The sequence below is a fragment of the Arachis ipaensis genome, chromosome B2 (genome assembly GCF_059453495.1).
Source record: "Arachis ipaensis isolate K30076 ecotype BB chromosome B2, ASM5945349v1, whole genome shotgun sequence".
Lineage (NCBI taxonomy): Eukaryota > Viridiplantae > Streptophyta > Magnoliopsida > Fabales > Fabaceae > Arachis > Arachis ipaensis.
The window spans coordinates 19,033,468-19,055,268 of NC_142437.1; the positions used below are offsets into that span (position 1 = coordinate 19,033,468).

Below are 21,801 nucleotides of genomic sequence, written 5' to 3' on the forward strand. Positions count from 1 at the left end.
AAATTAACTTTTTTTTTAAAGAGAAATCTAATAGGCTCATTTTTTTAATATTGATTAGAATTTGGTGTAACCCTTTATTATTGGATGTGGTGGTGTTTTGTATGTTTTTGGGGGCTAACAATCCACAGGAGGCAAATTGTTTTATCCAAATATTTTTTTTTAAATAAAAAAAGACAATATAAGGGGGATTCACAAAAACTGCAAAAATATTTTAAAACGACTGCATAAATACAAACACAAATATAATGCCAATATTAATAACGACGCTGTTAAATACAACAAAAAAACTAACCACATCTACAGGAATATCATCTAGTAAATGCCTGACGTGAGAAATGGTCCACTTTTGGTATCTGTCAAACTGCGAGCGCCAAAACATCCAGCTGAAATAAAATAAATCTCTAACACTCAGATCTAATATATGTTATATAATATAACTAAACAATACATAAGCGATAATATGTTAACATATGAAATAATTTTACCTGCACACAAGCGGAAAACTAGGATGCGATCGCACCAGTGCTAGGAACGGTAACCGTTCCCAAGCCCATATACAAAGCAGTGCCAATGGGCCATCCACCTCCTTGCAATCATAACGTGATGCCCGACATAATGTCCTATACAAATGTGCTAGGCAAGCGGATCCCCAGCTAAAGCCTCTAATGTCAGAAAAATTTCGAAGCAAAGGCAAGAACTTCCAGTGAATTGTCATTCTTGACTTATCGCAAAATAAATTTGTGCCAAACAACAATAATAAGTGTATCTTGACGTACATTTGTCTACCAAGTGCGGTGTCCAACTGCATACGCCACTTTAGGGTGCAGAGCCATGCGAGCTTGACACCGCTTCCTTTATGATCAGCGGCAGTAGGTACAATACCAAATTGTGTCATGAATTTATTTTCGAGGCCATTAGTGCTGCTATCCATAAATCCTGACACCGGCATACCATCTATCGGGAGTCCAAATATCATTGCAACATCCTCTAAGGTTATCGTGCATTCACCGTGTGGAAGATGAAACGTATGAGTCTCTGGATGCCATCGCTCGATTAAGGCATTTATAAGTGCATTATGTAAAATAAATCTCCCAATTTGAGATATGTGATAGAATTCACTATCTCGTAATTCGATCTCAACTCGAGGATCATATGAATCTTGGTTCAGATGTCATGATTCTAAATTTCTTGAACTCTAAAATAAATAAAAAATTATAATTAACAATAGAAACAAAAAAAAATAAACAAACATAAATAATAATAATAATAATAATAATAATAATAATAATAATAATAATAATACTAACTACGATAATAACAACAACAATAATAACAAACATAAAAATAATTACATATGGTGGACGTTCAAGGTATTTAACAATGTGATCTTCAAGATGTGTAATGTCACAAACCATCTTCTATTTGTATTCTTTCTGAAACAAAAAACTATTATATTATATAAACTATATCTAACATATATCCAATATTTCTCTAACATTAAATAAATAAATAAAAGCATATTTAATTAATTTTATATATAATATTTTCGGTTCTGTTTAAAATAAATAACATACCCCACTTTAATATTTATTCAACATAAATTTAATAAGGGCAAAATACCATAATAAGCCAACATCACTTCAAATTTACGTATATCAGCCAAAATAAAAATCGATTCAGCAATAAGCCAAATCATATTTTAATGTAATTCGAACCAGGCTAGTTCGAACTGCATTTAGAAATAAATCGAACCAGGCCAGTTCGAATTAGCAAGAAAGAGTTGAAGGTAAATCGAACCAGACTGGTTCGAACTAGCATTGCATGTAATTCGAACCAAGCTAGTTCGAATTATAGCTAAGTTAGGTCCTCAAGTAATTCGAACCACCCTGGTTCGAATTACTAGTGATTGGGCTATATAAGGAGTTCGAATCAGCCTCATTCGAACCATTCTCACCTTCCCCTACCCCACCAAATCTCAGAAAAAACGACCCAGATTCTCTCCGACAAAGACCTGAACGGAATACTCTGCTGATGGGGGACGATCCGGCACGGTTATATCGCTTGGACGGAGTCGCCCATATAGCTGGGGTCATCAACGAGGAGGTTAGTACGGAAATAACTTTGTTCTACCGGTACATGTGAGTTAGTGGTTTTGCATGCGGGTTAGATGGTGGTTTAGTTGGTGGTTTATGTTAGTGGTTTATGTTAGTAGTTTCTGTTAATGGTTTATGTTAGTGGTTTATGTTAGTGGTTTATGTTAGTGGTTTATGTTGGTGGTTTATCTTAGTGGTTTATGTATGTGGTTTATGTAAGTGGTTTACGTTAACGGTTTATGTTAGTGGTTTATGTTAGTGGTTTATGTTAGCGGTTAAGTTGTGGTTTATGTTAGTGGTTTATGTTAGTGGTTTATGCTGGATTCTTATGTTAGTTGTTTATGCAAGTGGTTCTCGTTCATGGATTTTTAAGCGCTTATATTTAGTACGATTTTTTGGTTTATCAATTATCGTGTTGATTATGTTTGTCACTGGTAATTAAGTTGGTTCTAATAATGCGGTTCATTTCTTCCGCAGCCTCAGCGATGCATCAGGAGCATGCGGCGGCAGCAGGGCATGCTCCTCGATGACAGATACGTTTCGTACCTGCAGATGGCAGGTCTTTACCATCTTACAAGGTTGAACGATAGATGGTTCTGGTTGGACGAGGCCCTTGTCAGTGCGTTCGTCAAGCGATGGCGTCCGGAGACGCACACGTTTTATATGCCGTTCGGAGAGTGCACGATCACACTCCAGGACGTGGCATACCAGCTGGGTTTGCTAGTGGACGGGCGTTACGTCAGCGGCTGCCTATCAGAGTTCCAGATATACATCGAGGGTGGCTGTCCAGCCTGGGTTTGGTTCGAGGAGTTGCTAGGAGTGGTACCTCCTCCTAGCCAGGTTCAGAAGTACGCGGTCAACTGCAGCTGGTTTCAGGAGACTTTTGGTGAGTGCCCGGAGGGAGCTGATGAGGATACTGTGCGTCGATACGCCCGTGCATACATCATGATGTTGTTGGGCACGCAGCTTTTTGCGGACAAGTCTGGCAACCGCATTCACATCAGATGGCTTCCGTTTGTAGCTAGGCTGGAGGAGATGGGGACCTACAGCTGGGGTTCTGCAGCACTGGCATGGTTGTACCGATGCATGTGCCGAGTGGCGAACAGAAATGTTATCAAGCTAGCGGGCCCACTTCAGCTACTTCAGTCATGGATTTTCTGGCGATTTCCTCGGTTTAGGCCTGCAGGATTTGAGACGTTCAGCTGGCCATTGGCCTCGAGGTACTGTACTAAGCTTTGTCTATTTCAATTTACAATACATAACTACGTGTTCATTTATAATGTATTCGATACCCTAAGCACACATTTAAGTAGCGGTAAGACATGTGCATGATGCAGGTGGTCAGGTTACATCCCTTCCAGTAGCGAGAAGGGTCCTAGAGTTCAGATGTGGAGGCTCTGGATAGACCGGTTGCAGGATAGAGAGGTCAGTATGTTACTGAATAAGTTTCTTTATTTAACCACGCTTTACGAGTTGGGTTCATGAGTTGCCCTGACACTGTATAGTTCTTGGTGCAGTTTATCTGGATGCCATACAGCAGCCCCGAGGTACTTCAGGTCGTGCATCCCGAGGTTTTGGAGCCTCGGCATATGGTGCTGTGGCGGTCTGTTACATCGCTTATCTACTTTGCCGTCATAGAGTGGCATCAGATAGATAGGGTTCTTCCGCAGTTTGGAGGGGTGCAGCCCCATCCACATCCCGCCCTGAACATCGACTTTCTGATGTCGAAAGACGGCAGAGGCGGCGATCGATGGTTCCCTTCCCATTTGCGGAAGTGGCATCTCTATTGGGAGTCCCGTACGGAGAGCGTGCTGAGGTTCGATGTTGTTGCTGACCCTGGTCCGTCGCATGAGTTCTTGGAGTGGTGGAGTCAGCACGGGAAGACGTTCTTGTCTCCGGATCCGCAGTTGGGGGATCCAAGAGCCGTTGCTATTCCTGTTGAGGCCTCACAGCGGGGAGCTGGGCGAGTTCCTGAGATGGATCGTCCTGACGACGTGCCGGACAGGCGGCGGGTTGAGAGGAAAGCTCGCGTGGGCACACGACGTAGCCAGCGTGACTGGGGGTGGCTTGAGCGTGCTATGGAGGATGATGACGAGGCCGGCCCCGCTGGGGGTCGACGACGACGCCATCCTGGCAGAGGTAGAGGGCGTGCTGCGGTTCATGCCGCTGCACCTGACCCTGAGGACGATGACGATGATCAGCATGGGCCCGAGGGCGGGGATGGTGCAGGGGCGGCTGCAGTTGCTGGTGTTAGTACCCAGGATGGGGTGGACGGAGGTGAGTGGTATGGCTCAGGGATGGGAGACGGGGCTGAGCCTATTGACGCTGGACTTGGGTCGGGACCTTTTGGACATTACTTTGTTAGAGTACCCACCGACGACCAACCTCAACAGGACGGTACTCCATGGGTTATTCCCGGATCACAGTGGCAGGACTTCCTTGGCGCAGATACGCTTGATGCGGACTTCGGCAGTCCACGGTTTCTAGAGGAGATTTCGGCTATCATGCAGGAGGACGAGCCGGGCAGGAGGCGTGCTCAGACCCCCGGCACGCAGGCACCCTTAGATGTTGATCTGAACGAGCCTGCTATGACACCCGTTGGTGACCAGTTTGGGTTGGGAGGTACCCCACCTTCCGCCTACACCGCTGCATCACAGTCTGTCGCCGGGCCGTCTGCCGCACCTGTCCATTCTACGCCACCCGCACAGCCTGCCCCGCATGATGACGCAGATGAGATAGAGAATGAGGAGCCGTTTATCCGCAGAGGTCAGAGGCCACGGGTACCCCGTCGTTGTGGGACGGGCTCCCACTTGTTTAGATGATTTACTTTTCATGTTTTCTGGACGTTAGGGTTCATTCATGTACCTGACCCATGTGGAGTACTGTTGTTACTTTAGAGCTGTTTTTCCATGTTGTTTCTTCATCTTATTGTACTTCGAAATCTGGTATTTACCTAGTGGATTAGTGAATATGTATTATCATTGAATCATATAACACTTTAGTTATCAACTTTTGCATTTATGGGATTTCTAGCTATACTCAAATTCAGAAACAACTTTTTCATTACTTGAAGGTAAAAAGATCAACAGATTACATAAGTCCTCAAACATAACATGTAACAGGAAAAATAAAAATCAATAAGCACTAACATTAACAACATCACTACTACTGCCCCCCCTGTGTGAGACGATCCTCCAAGCTGTGGGCAACTCCGCCGGGTGTGTCCGGGTTGGCGACAAAGGCCACACCTCTTTGGCCGGTTCGGATCTGCCTCGTCCATATTCGTCCGTATCCTAGTGGATCTCGGACGACCCTCTCTCGCACGCCTCTTGGCAGGGTCCGGAATCACGGTGGGCCCGTCGTAAGGTGGCCAGAAGCCCTCCGGTATCGGCGGCGTGAATCCCATCTGGCACACACTGAACACTGAACTAATCTGATACACGCTGTGAACATAAGAGGACCAGGTAACCCGTGAGTAGGCGCAGCATGCAAGTGCGTGCTGGCACGGGAAATGAAGCGCCTGAAAGTACCCACAGTCACAGGTCCGAGAGGCAAGCGATACTTTGTAGGTACCCAATGAGAAAGAGCCCGTCGGAGTGGTCTCAGCTACGGTGAACTCGGAGTTATCCCGGTCATACAAAGTCACCGTGAAGCACCTCGCGGTCTTCAAGTTGGCCTCAATACACTTCACCAAGTACTGACTGAATAGCTGTCCGGTTCCCATCTGGGCCTCAGCCTCTCTCCCCTTGCGAACAAAGAGTTCCGCAAGCCTTCCATATGTTGCCTTCACCAAAGAGCATACGGGGAGGTTTCTTACACCCTTCAGGATTGAGTTCACACACTCTGAGATATTCGTCGTCATGTGACCGAATCTCCGTCCCTCATCACGATGCTGAGTCCACAAGGAATAATCAATCCGGTTCGCCCAATCACACATCGCCGGGTCTTCAGAACAAAGAATATCAAACCAGTAATCAAACTCAACCTCGGTCTTGGCATATGCGGCATTCACTAGAAGCCTACGTGCGTCTTTGCCCTTGAAGGTAAGGGTAAAATTAGCCGCTATGTGTCGAATGCAGAATGCACGGTATGCAGATGGAGGTAACTAACCTCCGTCCGGAGCCTCAAGCGCAGCCTTGATGCCGTTATGCCTGTCCGATATAACCAGAAGACCGGGCTGCAGTGTCACGTGCTGTCGAAGGTGGGGGAGAAAGAATGACCAAGACTCTACATTCTCACCTTCTACTAGTGCGAATGCAACAGGTAGAATGTTGGAGTTCCCGTCCTGTGCAATCGCGATGAGCAAAGTACCCCCGTACTTCCCATACAGATGGGTGCCGTCAATGCTAACTAGGGGCTTGCAATGGCGAAATTCCTGGATGAGCGGTGGAAACGTCCAGAAAAGTCTGTGGAAAAAAGCTTGAGACTCGTCTACTTGTCCACTAACTCGAACGGGGCTTGTCCGTAGGATTGCAACAGTACCGGGCATCGTCAACTGGACTCCCAAAACCCACCTGGGGAGCTCGTTGTATGACTCATCCCAGTCACCGTATACGAGGGCAATTGCCTTCTGCTTCGCCATCCAGACCCTCCTGTAAGTCGGCCTAAACCCGAAGTGTGCTGCCGTGGCATTTAGGAGCACCCTGATGCTGACGGATGCATCAGCCCTAACCATTGGCATAACGAACGCCGAAATCACATGATAATCCAAGCTCCTGTGGTCGCTCCAGATGGAGGTCGCAAGACAAGTGTGAGGTCCATTGTACCGTTTGACCTCCCAAATGCCCTTGTGCTTTCGCAGACTCAGTCGAATCAACCATGTGCACCCATTCCCAAACTCGGAACACTTGCCCACATAACGGCCATGATCAGACTCCACAACCTTGTACTGTACCCCTCGCCGGATGCTGTAAGTCTTCACACTTAACAGGGCCTCATCTTTATCCTGAAATTGCTGACCAACCTGGAACTCTGTCAAACCAGTAGTCCCTTCAGCATCTCTAGCTCCGAATCCAACAGTGTGCCCTGAAACACCCTCTTGCCTCATGGCATCCAGGTCCAAAGAGGAAAAATGTGGTGGATACTGCTGTGTGCCAGAACTAGAACCACCGACCGCCAATGCAGGCTCAGTCGCTCCGACCTCGTCGCCGCTGTCATCCTCAATCATATCCGGCTCGACGTCGTCCTCCTCTACATCACCCAACACTCCGTCTCCGACGCCAACCGGTGGAACTACCTGTAAAGCGTTCGGCAGAATATCAACTGATCCTACCACGTCGCCTACTCCATCATTGAGATCAACAGCAAAAGACGGGGAGGCGACTGGTTGGACCGCTGGCTCGCACACAGGGACGGACGAAGAAGCAACGGCAGGCCTGGAACTGGAACCGGCTGCCGCGGCTTCAGTGGTGGCATTTCGGTTCGAACCCCCTGAGCTGGATACCACATCAACCAGCTTTGCCAACAACTCTGGTGTCCTCACCTCGGGAAACTGCCTCCGACATAGAAACATGACTTGCAGGTCCTCATCACTACCAATCGTGAAGCAATCATACTTCACGGTATCCTGCAAGACAGTGATTGGAATGCGATAGAAAAACTTCTTCACTCGCTTCGCACCTTCCAGACCAAGTTTCATCAGCACAGATCCAACAAGGTCATCATAGCTCGTCGTTGGATTCACGACAATACAGAGAGGATCCTTATCTGTAAACTTCACACCGGAGCGAGTTTTCCTCTTAATGGATCCTCTGTGGTGAGCCAAAACCACAAAACTCTCCTCACTAGCCATCTTACACCCTCTATGAGAGAAACTCACGTTTACAACCATATATATACTGCACTGTCTACCACTAAATCGAATCGGACTGGTTCGAATTCAGTTTGTGTAATTCAAACCAGCTTGGTTCGAATTACTTGATGCAGCGTCTCCCCATATAATTCGAACCAGCCTGGTTCAAATTATGTGCTGCAGTATCTTTCCCTCTAATTCGAACCACCCTGGTTCGATTTACTTGAATCAACTTCTCTCCATGTAATTCGAACCACCCTGGTTCGAATTATTCATGAATGGAGTTCGAACCATGCTGGTTCGAATTATATAAATATAGGGTTTGGCTCATTGCTGAAACGAATTTCACTTTGGCTCATTTAGGTAATTTGCAACTTCCCTTGGTTTATTCTAATTTTTTGTCCATTTAATAATATATTAAATAAAATATATTCTGAACATTTAAACAATATATGACATCACATCTTATATTTTATATTTTTGTAAATAATATATGTAAACAATATATATTAATATATTATATTAAATATGTTTAACTTATTGTTAAATATATCAAAAAAATATTTTTAAATTTTACCATATGTTCATATGTATGTATTGTAGTAATATTAAGTATTTAAATTTCTATAAAAATATATTTTAGTACTATCTTATTCTAACTAAAATTGTGACCCTAATTAATACTAGATTCAACACTATTATTACTAACAATGAATTAATTAATCTAAATTAATTTCTTAAAACTAATATAATTTATTTTTTATTTGCAATAATTAAAATAATTAAACTCAGTAAAAATATTATTACTAAAAAATGTACTTACTTGGTGATGCTGATGGAAATATAGTTGAAAACAATAAATCTAAAGATGAAGTTCTAGTATGAAAGAAGAGGTTACTTTGAGTTATAGAAGAAAGAAGAAAGAAATGATGAGTGTAGTGTTCAAAAAAGAGAACTGAGATTTAAAAGTGAGAGAAAGAGAGAGAAGGTGAGTATGAAGAGGGACCAAGGAGGATAATGAGATTCACAGGTTGACGGGAGCCATAGACACATGTCATGCATGCAGTCAATACCAGGGCGAATTGCAGATCCGTCAAGATGGCGCCCCCAATCTCCTGTATAACCCCGTTTTTTTCCATTTTAACGAAAAATACCAACTCTTTTCCAATTATAAAATAAAAAAATCCAAATCTAATATCCTCATTTGCAGAGCTTAATAGAGTGAAGCCTAGGCTTCCTTCTAGGCTTAGCTTGTAGGTTTGAAGACGTGACATGCAGACACAAACAAATACTTAATTGAGTGTTATCAGTTAGTAGTACTGTGTTGTTGTACTATATATTGAACAGATCGGGCAAGAGAAACATAAAAGGAATGGCTTTTAAAGCTGCCCATACTTTACCAAAGTGGAAGGGTCACTTAGTTAAAGCAGTGCATGTCTTAATTCTTGAGTTAAGCCTATCATATTCACTAATTAATTAAAATTTCAGAAGATGAAGAGGATGAAAAAAGCTACGTAAGTAAACTCCTAAATTCTTATTTTAAATGTTACAAATACAATTATTTCTATATTTGTATTTAATAATTTAAATTTTTAAAATAAGTAATATTATATATAGTATCAAAATTTTTTTTATAAAAAAATTCGATCTTATTAGCTTGACAAATTGAAGACTATGCAAAATAAAGTAATGCTTCAATTGAAGATAACAAATAAAAATATTTAAAAAAAATAAAAAATCAGTTTAAAATAGTTTTTTTTTGTATTTTTAATTATTGTTAGAATAATTAAATAATATTAAATGTAATAAGTATATAATTATGCATGTTACTACTATAAAATTATGAATGTTACATTAAATAAGATAACATGAGATTATTATTGTCATGATACCACTTTTCCCAAAAATTTAAGTTAATAAAAGGAGACAATATGAATTGTTATATCCTATGACGTACGGACACTAACATGAACACGACATGAGACATACCGACACACGAATTTTAAAATTTTATAAGACACAGGAACATGCATATATATAAAATATAAAGTATTTTTTTTACATAACTAGTAATGATATTTTGATATTTATTGATATTAAAATATAAATTAATTTTTTAATTATTTTTAGTATCTTATGTTAATTATAAAATATTTAAAATATATTTTATTTTAATAATAATAATAATATATACTATTTCTAAATTTATTTTAAAAATACATGTTAAGAATAGCCCTGAACATGCTGACACGTAATGATATTTAGATGCGTCCAAGCGTGTCTGGATAAATTTTTTTTATTTTTTTATTAAGATATGGTTAGACATAGCAGACAAGCGTATCAGACGAGTGTCGATGAGTATCATATCCGAAATGTGTCTAATATGAAGACATGACAATTCAGCGAAGTGTCCGTACTTCATAGGTTATATCTTTAACACTCTCCTTCAAGTAAGAGTTTCCTTTAGATTTGCTTGATTTTTTCGTATGTATTTATTTAATTTTTTTCTTCTTTTTATTTGTCTTATGAATTTTTTTTTTCTTTTAGAATTCACTAAGAATTAAACTCTAGACCTTTCATTCAGCGACATAATTTTCTAACATGTATGATATCAAACTCATGCCTTTGACCTAACTAACTGCCACCATCTTTTTCGGTGGCAACGATTCGCTGCTCTTTCCTGGCCTGTGACCATAGTTTGTATTAGATACCAAAATTAATAGGATAAAATAACACAACTAAAATTTATAAACAAAAAATAAATGTAACTAACCAAAAATTTAGACAACTACATAATAAAATTATAATTTTTTAAAATATATAAAAAAAATTTATAATACTTTCTTATATAATACAAAAATAATACTTATACAAAAAAATTACACATAAAAAACTTTACTAATTTTTCTCACTATTTTTCGTTCACTTACACTTACAAAAGTTACATATGAATAACATAAGCAATTCTTCCTGTTATAATGGATGTATGACGGTAAAGAAGATTAAAAAAATCTTCTTTTGGTTATCAAAAATCACGTTTGCAGCTACATACAAAGTAGTTAACTAGCTTTTTGATAATCTTGTTTTATTGTTAAGAAGCTGGAAATTGATGGCAGCATGCATGAGTTATTTGACTAAAGTCAAACTTTGCACCTTTAATACTAATTTGGTTAGATATTTGATTATTATCAAGATTAATTTTGATACTTTTACAATTCGTTTGTTCGTCTAGTTTATTTGTTTTTTCTGTTCATTTAGTTTTTTACTACAGTATTTCTTCCATTTATTTAGGTATCCATTTACTTTATCAAGTTCAACTTTTGAATTTAATCTATTCGGATTGGTTGCATCAAATAACAAAACACTTTAAATTTGATCTGAACCAAATTGATTACAATTTTATTGGTCGAATTCTCAATTTTTCAAAATACAACTTGACCCAACTCATTTATATACCCCTACGTTAAATAACTTTATTATCCGCTTTACTATTTTAAAAAATTTGGACAACATACATTAATATATCAGTTGAATTTTTTAGATATGGGAATAATAATTGTAAATTACAGAAATACTGACCAATTTTGGGTTTTACTAAAATATGGCAGGACGATTGTCAAATTCGGAAACAAAAGTGATTTGTTTTAAGTGTAAAAATATGTAAAAATAAAATAGTTAGGAACTTGAAAAAGTCAAAATTAAATAAATATAAATAAGTTAGGACGATTTATATATTTTAAAAATAAAAAGTGAAGAAAATTCGGAGTGGTGATTTTTAAACATTTATATGATTTAAAATTATAAATGTCATGAAACTACTTATCCCAAAAGTTTAAGTTGATGGGAGAAGGTAACATTAATGGTTATTTTTTTAACATTTTTCTTCAAGTAAGAGTCTCTTTTTGGGTTTGCTTGATTTTCTATTTCTTTTTATTTTTGGGGATTCTCCAAGGATCGAATTCTTGACCTTTCGGACATAGAGCTCTGATACCATGTCATGAAACCACTCATCTCCAAAAACTTAAGCTGATAGAAGAAGGTAACACTAATGGTTATATCTCTAACAATGAAAAATAAAATCGAAATGACCAATTTCTAGTAGGTACAGTGCTACCACTTAGAGAGATATCACTATTATGAGTGTCATCTGAAAAAAAAAAAAAAGCGTAGTATGTCACCAATTATTTTTTAATCATAATAAACCAAGTCATTGTTGTTAAGTATGTAAAGACAATTTTATCTTGGTATATTATTTCATATATAAGATTGAAAATATACTCAATTATTTAAGTCGCTTGACGTGATTCGATTCTAATGAATTGTATGAAATTAATCTGTCTTATAATAAATATGTATTCAAATTGTGGATTTATATCACATGATGCAATGGCAATTGTAATTTGATCATAAATCACATAAGTTGATTATGTAATAATAATAATAATAATAATAATAATAATAAAATTAGGATAGACAGATGATACTACAAGGCAAGTGTATGAATAAAAGGAAGGAAAAGGGATAAGAAAAAGAAAATGAAAGGGTGGAGAAAGGAAGATTTTACCTTCCCCATAAGTGCATGATTTGAGCAAGTGACTGCAAATTTTTCTGATGAATAGGAAGAGAGGGTTTCTCTCCAATCCAAAAGACTAGGCACTGCAATTTCTGAACTCGACCCACGTTATCAATAGTGTTTTTCAGAGATCACTACCTGCTATGCGTAACACAATTATTGCACCACAAAATTCAACCCCTTAAAACAAATTTATATATTAAAAAAAAAAATCAGAGACAAAAGCAAAGAAAGTGTACGTGGGGATTGGGATTTGGAGTGACAATCACCTTTCATTCTTTTTAGCTTTGACATTTCCTTGCTACTTACAAGTTACAATGCATAGGAGTATTTTAGTGTATGTATCATGTATTCTTTGCTAGCACTTTAATTATTTTTATGTATAACTTGTAAGCTAAGATTTTTTATATTGAGAAAAATTATATTAAATGTCTCGAGATTTTGTTCAAATTTTAATTTTATTCTCAAAATTTAAATATTTTAATTTAAAAATTATATTAAATGTGACTGAAATTTTTAAATATTGGGACTAAAATATGTGAAATATAGGAATATTAGAGAATTTGGTATTTTATGTAAATGTGTGAGCATTCTGCAAATATAGAATACACCTAACACGAATTATAAATATTTTTTATATTCAAAAAATAAAATTTCAAGAGGCCGAATTATGAATTAAACTTTTTTAAAATTCAAGTGTTATTATTTGAGGAGATCAAATTCCAATTTTTTTTCTTTTATTTAAAAACACAATGGAAAAGACGTTTTTCAAATCCCATATCCTTGCATTATTGCATTTTATCTAATAATATCAAGTTTCACCCATTCAAACATAATATTTAAATAAAAAGTGATAAAATATTTTATTTTTTTTATTACTAAATTATTAATAACGTATGACCGAGGCTAATTTTTTTAATATTAATAAAAAATATATGTTAGACTAGATTATTTGGCTTTAGATAAAATTTACTCTATTATAAACTTTTCTTTAACTTTTTAGAAGACACAAAACATCATTGACGTTTTCATTAAAAAAAAAAATATTCTAAATTTTTTTATGTTTTATCCACGGATCACACCATTGTCCCTCTCAATACTGGCCGTCAAAAAATTGGGAGAATAAAGTTGATTGATGACTAACCCTTTAAAATTTATGGTGAAAATTCAGGTGTAGTCAACTTTACGTGAAATTAATAATAAGAGTTCTTAGATGCAAATTTAGTGAAATCAGTCAAATCATTTAACGACTTTCAACTATCAACTTTATGTAAAATTGACAGTATTTGAATTTTTACCAAAATTTATAAGGCTAATTAAAATTGAAGCACTTCAGACATACGCTTTGAAAGTAAAATTAAGATGTTTTAATTTAAGAAAAATGTTAATTACTCAGACAAATGCTAGGAGTATTTAATATGTATTTTCTTAATTAGATTTATGCATGCATTTACATTCACATGATTATTTAAGTAGGGTAAGTGAAATTTTTTTTTACGCAACAATATATAATTTAATGTGTATATATATAAAATCTTTTTCTACTGCGCTGCTAATATATATATAAGTGATCATACATTTGGAAAGAAATTTTTTTTATCAGATTAAGGCTTTGGTTTGATAAAATTTTTGAAAATTTTTTTGTGTTCTAAAATTACAAATACTTTGTTTTGTGTTTGTAAAATTAAAAAAAAATTATGTGTTTATTCTTGTATTTAAAGCTTTTAAAAATTAGGTGCTTTTGAAAACATTTTTAAGAAAAATTTAAAGTTAACTTATATTTATTAAAATTAAAAAAGTCGAATATAATCTCATACGTTAATAAATATTTTAATATATTCTTATATTTATGTTTATTATGATTTTTTTAATTTTAAAAATTATTTTATAAAATATAATTATTGTTATTTGTGCATATTAAAAACTATTTTTAGTCTTCTTTGTCAATATAGATATTATAATTTTTAAAATATTATTTTTCAAAAATTAATTTGATAAGCTATTTTCGAAAACTAAAAAGTTTACCGAGCTAAGTCTAAAAATGTTAGAATTTTAGTAGACGTCTCAGATTAGTTAGAAATATAATTAATTAATGTGTCAACACTTTTTAGATGTTTTGAGGACAATTCATTACTTTTATTCTAATCTATCTAGCTATTAGTTAATTTTAGGTTTTATTTAATTTGCTGTCAAACCTATGACTAATCTTCTTGTGTCCCTCCTCTTGGATTCGTTCTCTGAAAATTAAAAAGTGAAGGAGTCTTACAGTAAGTTATTGCTTGATTGTACAAAACATAGAGGTTAGTGTTTTGTATGTTTTGAAGGCTTTAAAAGGGATCTCACCCCCATCTTGGTATAGGGGTGTGAAAATGGGTTGGACCTCCCAAGTTTATGGCTAACATTTGATTTGACTTGACTCAATTCAGCTTATTTGTTAAAATGGTTAAGCATGTGCATTTTAGAATATTTTGTTAAAAAAGATTTTATGCAACCAAATTATTATTTTTTTTTTCTTTTCTTTAATTTAGATATAGGAAAGAAAATAGAAGGAAAGAAAATAAGAGGAAAGAAAATGAGAAAAAAAATAGAAAAAAAAATAGAGTTATTCGTATGTTGTTTGGATTAAGAGAAAATAGATGAAAAGAAAATAGAAAGAAAATTGTCTTTTGTTTAGATGGAAAAAAAAGTGAGAAGAAAAAAAATCATAATAATATAAAATTATATTAATATCCTTATTTATATTATATGTAAATTATAATTTATTAATGATAAGAGATATAAATGTATAATTTTATTCATATTTACCATATTTCTCTTTATTTTCATCTCATTTGTGAAAAAAAATAATTTAGTGGGTTCCACACTATTTTTTTTCTTTCTCTTCTCATCCAAACAATAAAAATTTATTTTTTCATCTATTTTTTTCTCTAATTCTTTTTTCCTTCAAATTCCCTCAATCCAAACAATCTGTAAGAATTTCTACAGTACTTAAAGTTACGGCATATAGTGTATATATAATTTATTAATATTAAAAATATTGTTAAAATTAAAATAATATTTTTATTATTTCATAGAATTTTTAATTTAAAAATAAAAATAAAAATATTAATAGAATAAAAAATATGATTTTAATTTTAACAATAATTTTATAGATATGTTTGTGTGTAATATGCAAAAAACGGTTAGTTTATATAAAAAATAAATTACACACACATATAATGAAAATTCAATAGTTGTAATTACGTAGTTTAGATCTTCAAATGATTTAATAACGTAAATTATTCTTTAGTTTAATATAGAATTAACTATTAATGTATGAAAAAAGGTCCATAATAACACATAAATACTGTATATTCTGTGATTTCATAATTTAAAATCTATTATTAGCAATATTATTATTGACAATATTCTATTGTACTCTTTTTTTTTTCAAAAGGAAATGTTGAATAATAAACCAAATGATAAGTGGTGAAGAAAAAAATAAATTAAAATTATTATTAATATACATGTCAGTTCAATTCATGACCGCCACTTATTTTTTTTGCATTGGAATTAAGTTATCCATTGTGTGTATGGGTGGAACCTGCAAAATATCAGAGATCTGCCCTCCGATCTATCGATAATAAGAAGTCCTAAGAAAAACGGTAGTAATCAATTAATTAATAATTATAAAACTATACTATATATAGAACTTGCTACATACAGGAACAATTAATAATAGCTTATTTAAGACCCTGTTCCTTAGTTCTATTTTTAATTTTTCCATTTACTCCAGAGTCCAGAGAGCTGAGGCAGATGGCCTTTAAGCCAAATTTAGTAATATTATGGTGATGGTCAATTGGTCATAGTGCTCGTTATTGGTGTATATTGTCCTACACCTGCATCTCATTGTTTCCTTAATTGTTGTTAATATTTACTACTACTTTTGTAACTTTCAGACCTATTTTCCAAATCGATCATGGACACTTTTAAGTTATATATATAAATATGATAACGTTGGGTGAATGGATAAATATTTAAAATTTTAAATTCATAATACTGCTATCCAGAGAGTCCTCATTTTGAGAAGAAATAAGTCTCCATCTAATTCCGAAAAAAAAAATCACATTGAGAATAAAATATAAAAAATAAAAATACAAAAATTAATATTTTTATATATATATTTTATTTGATAATAAATTAAAAAATATATACAATAATAAAATTATATAATTATAAAAATTTGATAAGAATAATAAAAGAAAAAATAAAAAATAAGATAGGTCTTTTATTAGTGTTTTTGTATTTTTTCTGTTAGAAAAATATAAAATATATCAATTCAGTGTCTTTGTATCTCATCTCAGTGTCCCGTGTCTATAAACACTAAAAGAGAACGGCGTTTAGCAGCGGCGAATTGCTTGCGTCTTGCTAAACTGCCGCAAAGTGATGGAAAAACTGTGGTTCTTATAGCGGATTTTGTCTCCGTCAAAGACCGGTCAGGATACCTGTAATTTTGTGCCTCAACCGCTCCAAATTACATAAAGCTCAAATTGACAAAAGAATCAAAATTGGATGAAGTAAGATTCAATACCCCTCATTTACGCTGTTACCTAGATTATTTCTTTATCAATAATAGGTTTACCATTGTAATTATTTTTTAGTGAGAGTACATAAGAAGTACATAGTATATAAGGTGTAATAACTAAACAAATATTTTTTAAGGGGATTTTTCATTATCTCCAACAATGAGAAGAACTTATTTCTCTCCCTCTCTTAATCCCTTCTGGTTCATCAAACCATCAATATCACAGCTTGAACAGCTTAGGGCATGAGATTTTCTTCGTACGCGTAAACCCAAAAGGGGGGCAAAGGCACCAATTACCAAGTCCAAGACTCACTCTTGCAGTATACATTCCATCCATCAACTGCAGCCGCTATATCGTTCCTCATCACGGATCTGCTCAAGCTGCCGCATATCTCCCGTGCGCGAAAGGAAGGTGGAGAGGCACGTTCGTTGTTCGTCCCTCCACCGTGCACGTCCCGGTGTCGTCGCGTAGCTTTCCACCCACCCCGGTGTCGTCATCCTCAACCTTGCCCCCGTACCATGTTGTGTGCCGTTCGAATGCACTCTCTCCTCGCTTCCTGGTTCACTTTCTCCCCCTTTTCTTACCCTTCCAATTTCATCTTTTGTCCTCGTATCTTTGTTTGAATTGAATAATTTTGATTGTTGATCGAATCTATTTGCACCAAATTCGTTTAATTGCTTGTTCCCAATTCGGTTCCTAACCTGGTTCGAACCCTAGTCCCAATTTAATTGTTCCTAATTTCTTACTGAAAATATATGGATGATAATGACTGCACTGTGAGGATGGATGTTAGGCTAGCTGTATAGTTTGAATTGATAATTAAAAGCACCCAAAGTCATGTGATTAGTACCAATTATTCAAGAGTACTCACAGGTTTTCCTTCTGTGGTAGGTCAATGGAGTAAGAAACTAAGTAAAAAATTTTTACTAGAAAGAAAACAAGAAAAAATAAAAAAGAATGAGAGAGTTATAAAACAAAATTCTGTGTTCTCTTTTTCTTTTTTTTTTATTGATTGTGTTTTTAGTCACATAAAACTATTAGATACAACCATGACTCAGTTGATTTAATTGTTAAAATGCATAAGATTTGCAATGAACTATATCTAAATGTTATCTAATATCTAAAATAATGTGTGATCTTTGTTAATATTTGTAGCAAAATTTTATCTTTTTATTTTAAATAGTGTAACTTTGAATTGTGTTCACATAACTATAATTCTGGTTGTAAATTGAGTATATTTTTATGCAATTTTTAGCTTAAAACATAACATTTTTAATTATACTAAGACAAAAATTAATTTTTATAGAGAAATTAAAAGTAAATATGTTTTTACATACATGATATAGAATAATAAATCTCATAATACAGAATAAACAAAACTAAAAAACAAACTTGGCTTTAAAAATGAATAAAGTTTAAAAAACTGATTCATTCATCAAATTAATAAAATTAAAAGTTTAAAAATTTATATGATATTTAGTCAAAATTAAATTGAATATAATAAAATAATATATTTAATTATTAAATATATAATTTAAAACTTTTTTTGGTAATTTATTATTTTAAATTGATTAACTATTAAAAAATTATACACATTTGACCGATTAACCTATTTTTTAGATTTGCTACTAGTTTTTAATTGATTCACTGTCACTCCATGTGATTCGGTTCTCAAACCTTTAGGCTGCGTTTGTTTACAGAGACGGAATACTAAGACAGAGACACAGAAACACAAAATTGTGTTTGGCAGAAGAGATATGAAAAAAAATAATGTGTCCAGAAACACTGAATTAGTGTATTTTGTATCTATCCTAACAGAAAGGACACAGAGACACTAATAAAAGACACAACTTATTAGTCACAAAAAAAAAAAAGACACAACTTATTTTTTATTTTTTCTTTTATTATTTTTGTTAATTTTTTATAATTATATTTTTTATTATTATATTTTTCATCTCAAATTTTTTGAATGAAAAAAATTAGAATAAATTGAATTTTCATAATTTGTTCTAATTTATCACCAAACAGAATACAAAAATACAAAATTTTATGTCTATGTCCATCAATGTCTTATCTTATCCTGTTTTCAGTGTATTATTCTATTCTGTTCTTAAAAACAAACGCAGGCTTAGAAAAATGATATATTCAATATATATATATATATATTAAATGGAGAACATTTTTTATACATTAAATTGAGAATATTTACAATTTTTATCAATTTTTTAACTCTATTATTATAATTTGAGTAAATTATTATTTTTATTCATAAATATTAAAAACACTAATAATTTTATCAACTAAAAAATAAACTAATTTTATATTCATAAAAAATAAATTTTCGTTGACAAAATTATTAAATCTTAAAAAATTACCAAAAATTTCTAAACTATCCCTCTTAACTTAAAATACTCCATTCCCAATTTTCAATCTTTTACCATCGTTATCATCCCAATGCACAATCCTTTATCACCACCACAGCACCACTCATATCCTTCCTCATCTAATTTTCATATTAATTAATTAGATCAAGATCCTCTCAAATAGAAAAGTTAATAAAGTAGTAGAGTGAGGAGTTAATCACTCTTAAATTAAAATAGTGAAGTACACATTTTATTAACACTTGTTCTCTTGTTCTTATATTATAATTCTCTTAAGCTGCATTTGTTTATAAAGACAGGACACTGAGACAGAGACACAAAGACACAAAATGTGTTTGACAAATAAGACATAGATATAGACATTGTGTCCAGAGACACTGAATTAGTGTATTTTGTATTCATTCTGATAGGAAGAACACAGAGACACTAACAAAGAACACAACTTTTTTATCATTTTTTCTTTCATTATTCTTATTAATTTTTCATAATTATACTTTTTATTATTTTATTTTTCTTCTCAAATTTTTTGAATTAAAAAAAATGAGAATAAATTAGATTTTCATAATTTGTTCTACTTTATTACCAAACAGAATACAAAACCCTAAATTGTATATCTCTGTTCTTTATGTCTTGTTCTCAGTGTCTTGTCTTATCTTGTTCTCAAAAACAAATGCAGCCTTAGAAATTGGTGTTGGTTTAATTTTTTCCATTTTACTAGTTTATAAATTTTGTGAATTCTTGGTTTATATTAATCAATTGGATGTTTTATATTTTATTCATGTTTATTTGAGTTATTATTGTTGAATTCTCATATTGGATTATTGTCTTAATTTTTACTATTTCTTGTAATTTATCATTTTACTTTTATGCACACCAAGTGTTTGATAAAATGTTTACTTTGATTATGGAGTAGATTTTTCTTTTCTTGGACTTGGGGTTGAAAAATTAGGTGACCCTGAGTCATTGATGTCCAATATTAATTGGTGATTTAAAGTTGTTAGTTGATTTTGTTTTCACTAACGCTAACCTTTTACTAAACTCAATTAGTAAATTGGTTAGGATTTGTGAATTAAGATCAATTATAACTACTTGACTTTTCTCAAATATTTAAAGCGAGATTAACTCTTAACAATTATCATGTTTGTGGTTAATGACGGATAAAAATTCTTGACTCTCAACTCTAGCCAAGACCCTTTAAGAACTTGAATTGCACCTCTTTATTAGTTCATTGCCTTAATCATTTCTATTTCACTTTAGTTGCTTTATAATGTAGTTATTACTTTAATTGTTGTCTTTTATTCTATGTTTGCTTAGTTCATTATTTACTTACTCATCAATTTTATTTTCTTGCAATTTAATTGTTACATGCTCTTTTAATTTCTAGTTGATTTACATTTCCATAATTACATTCTGTAACACCCTATCACACAAGACCTTACACTGCAGTCGTAAGTCAAAGGTGACGAGGCATTACGATACTAAAATAAATATTTACATAGTATTTTGAAGAATAATGATATAACTACGAGCCTGTGAAAGGAGGATAAACAAAATGCGATAATCGTCATCACATGTGAAGCGTTATGTTAAAGATAACAAGGCATCGATATACCGAAACAAAAGAGATAATATACATAAAGTACTAGTCTCGACTTGCAAAGAAAAGGACGGCTAGAACATAATACAACCCAAAGTATACAAAATACAACCTGTTTCTCCAAAATAAAACTTCTAAGAGGAATATACAATACGATATTCAAAAGCAGAGAAAAGATACTACATAAAGCAGAATAAACCTAAAAGTAAAGTCTTCGCTTTCGCCAAAAGGAGTCATGCATGCTCAACGAGGTGCATCACGTCCTATATCTGAAAAATCAACAAAATCCAACAACGGGTGAGAAGTCAAAGGTTCCTAGTAGGGTAATAGTTCCAAATAGAGACTATGTAAAACTACATCAACTCACTAGGCAATCCTAATCTCCAAAACACACCAAGTTGAAGCCTAGGATTACACCCATGTGGGTCAATCTGCTAAGTTTTCAGCTAATTCAGTGATTTCTAATCTCAATTCTTACCAATATAAGTTATCATTCCTCTCAGCATCATTATATCCAAAACCACAGTTGATCAGTATTCAATAACTTATTCAGTAGTAGTGACAAACACAAGTAATGAGATTCAAGCACAATCAAAAGCAATTACAGCAAGTAGGGGAAATAAGAGTTAAACAGAAATAATCATATAGGCAAACCAAATACAATAAGCACACATAAACAATGTCACATAGATGCAAATGATACATGCCTATCTTATTAGTCATGAGCTCACGTGTCAGTTAAACTACCAGAACCTGACACACTGCACCCGGTAGCTAACCCGGATATCGTCTCTCTATACA

At 34.0% G+C, this 21,801-nt stretch overlaps 1 protein-coding gene across 1 annotated transcript; it reads left to right on the forward strand.

Moving 5' to 3' along the window:
- Positions 1–4,069: 4,069 nt before the first annotated feature.
- LOC148573194 (uncharacterized) lies at positions 4,070–4,915 on the forward strand. The gene has a single exon (XM_088504630.1). It carries the CDS (start codon positions 4,070–4,072, stop codon positions 4,913–4,915), a length of 846 nt encoding a protein of 281 aa, XP_088360756.1.
- Positions 4,916–21,801: the final 16,886 nt, after the last annotated feature.

Coding starts and splice junctions, on each gene's coding strand:
- LOC148573194 (XM_088504630.1), top strand. CDS start 4,070: ATGGATCGTCCTGACGACGTGCCGGACAGGCGGCGGGTTGAGAGGAAA.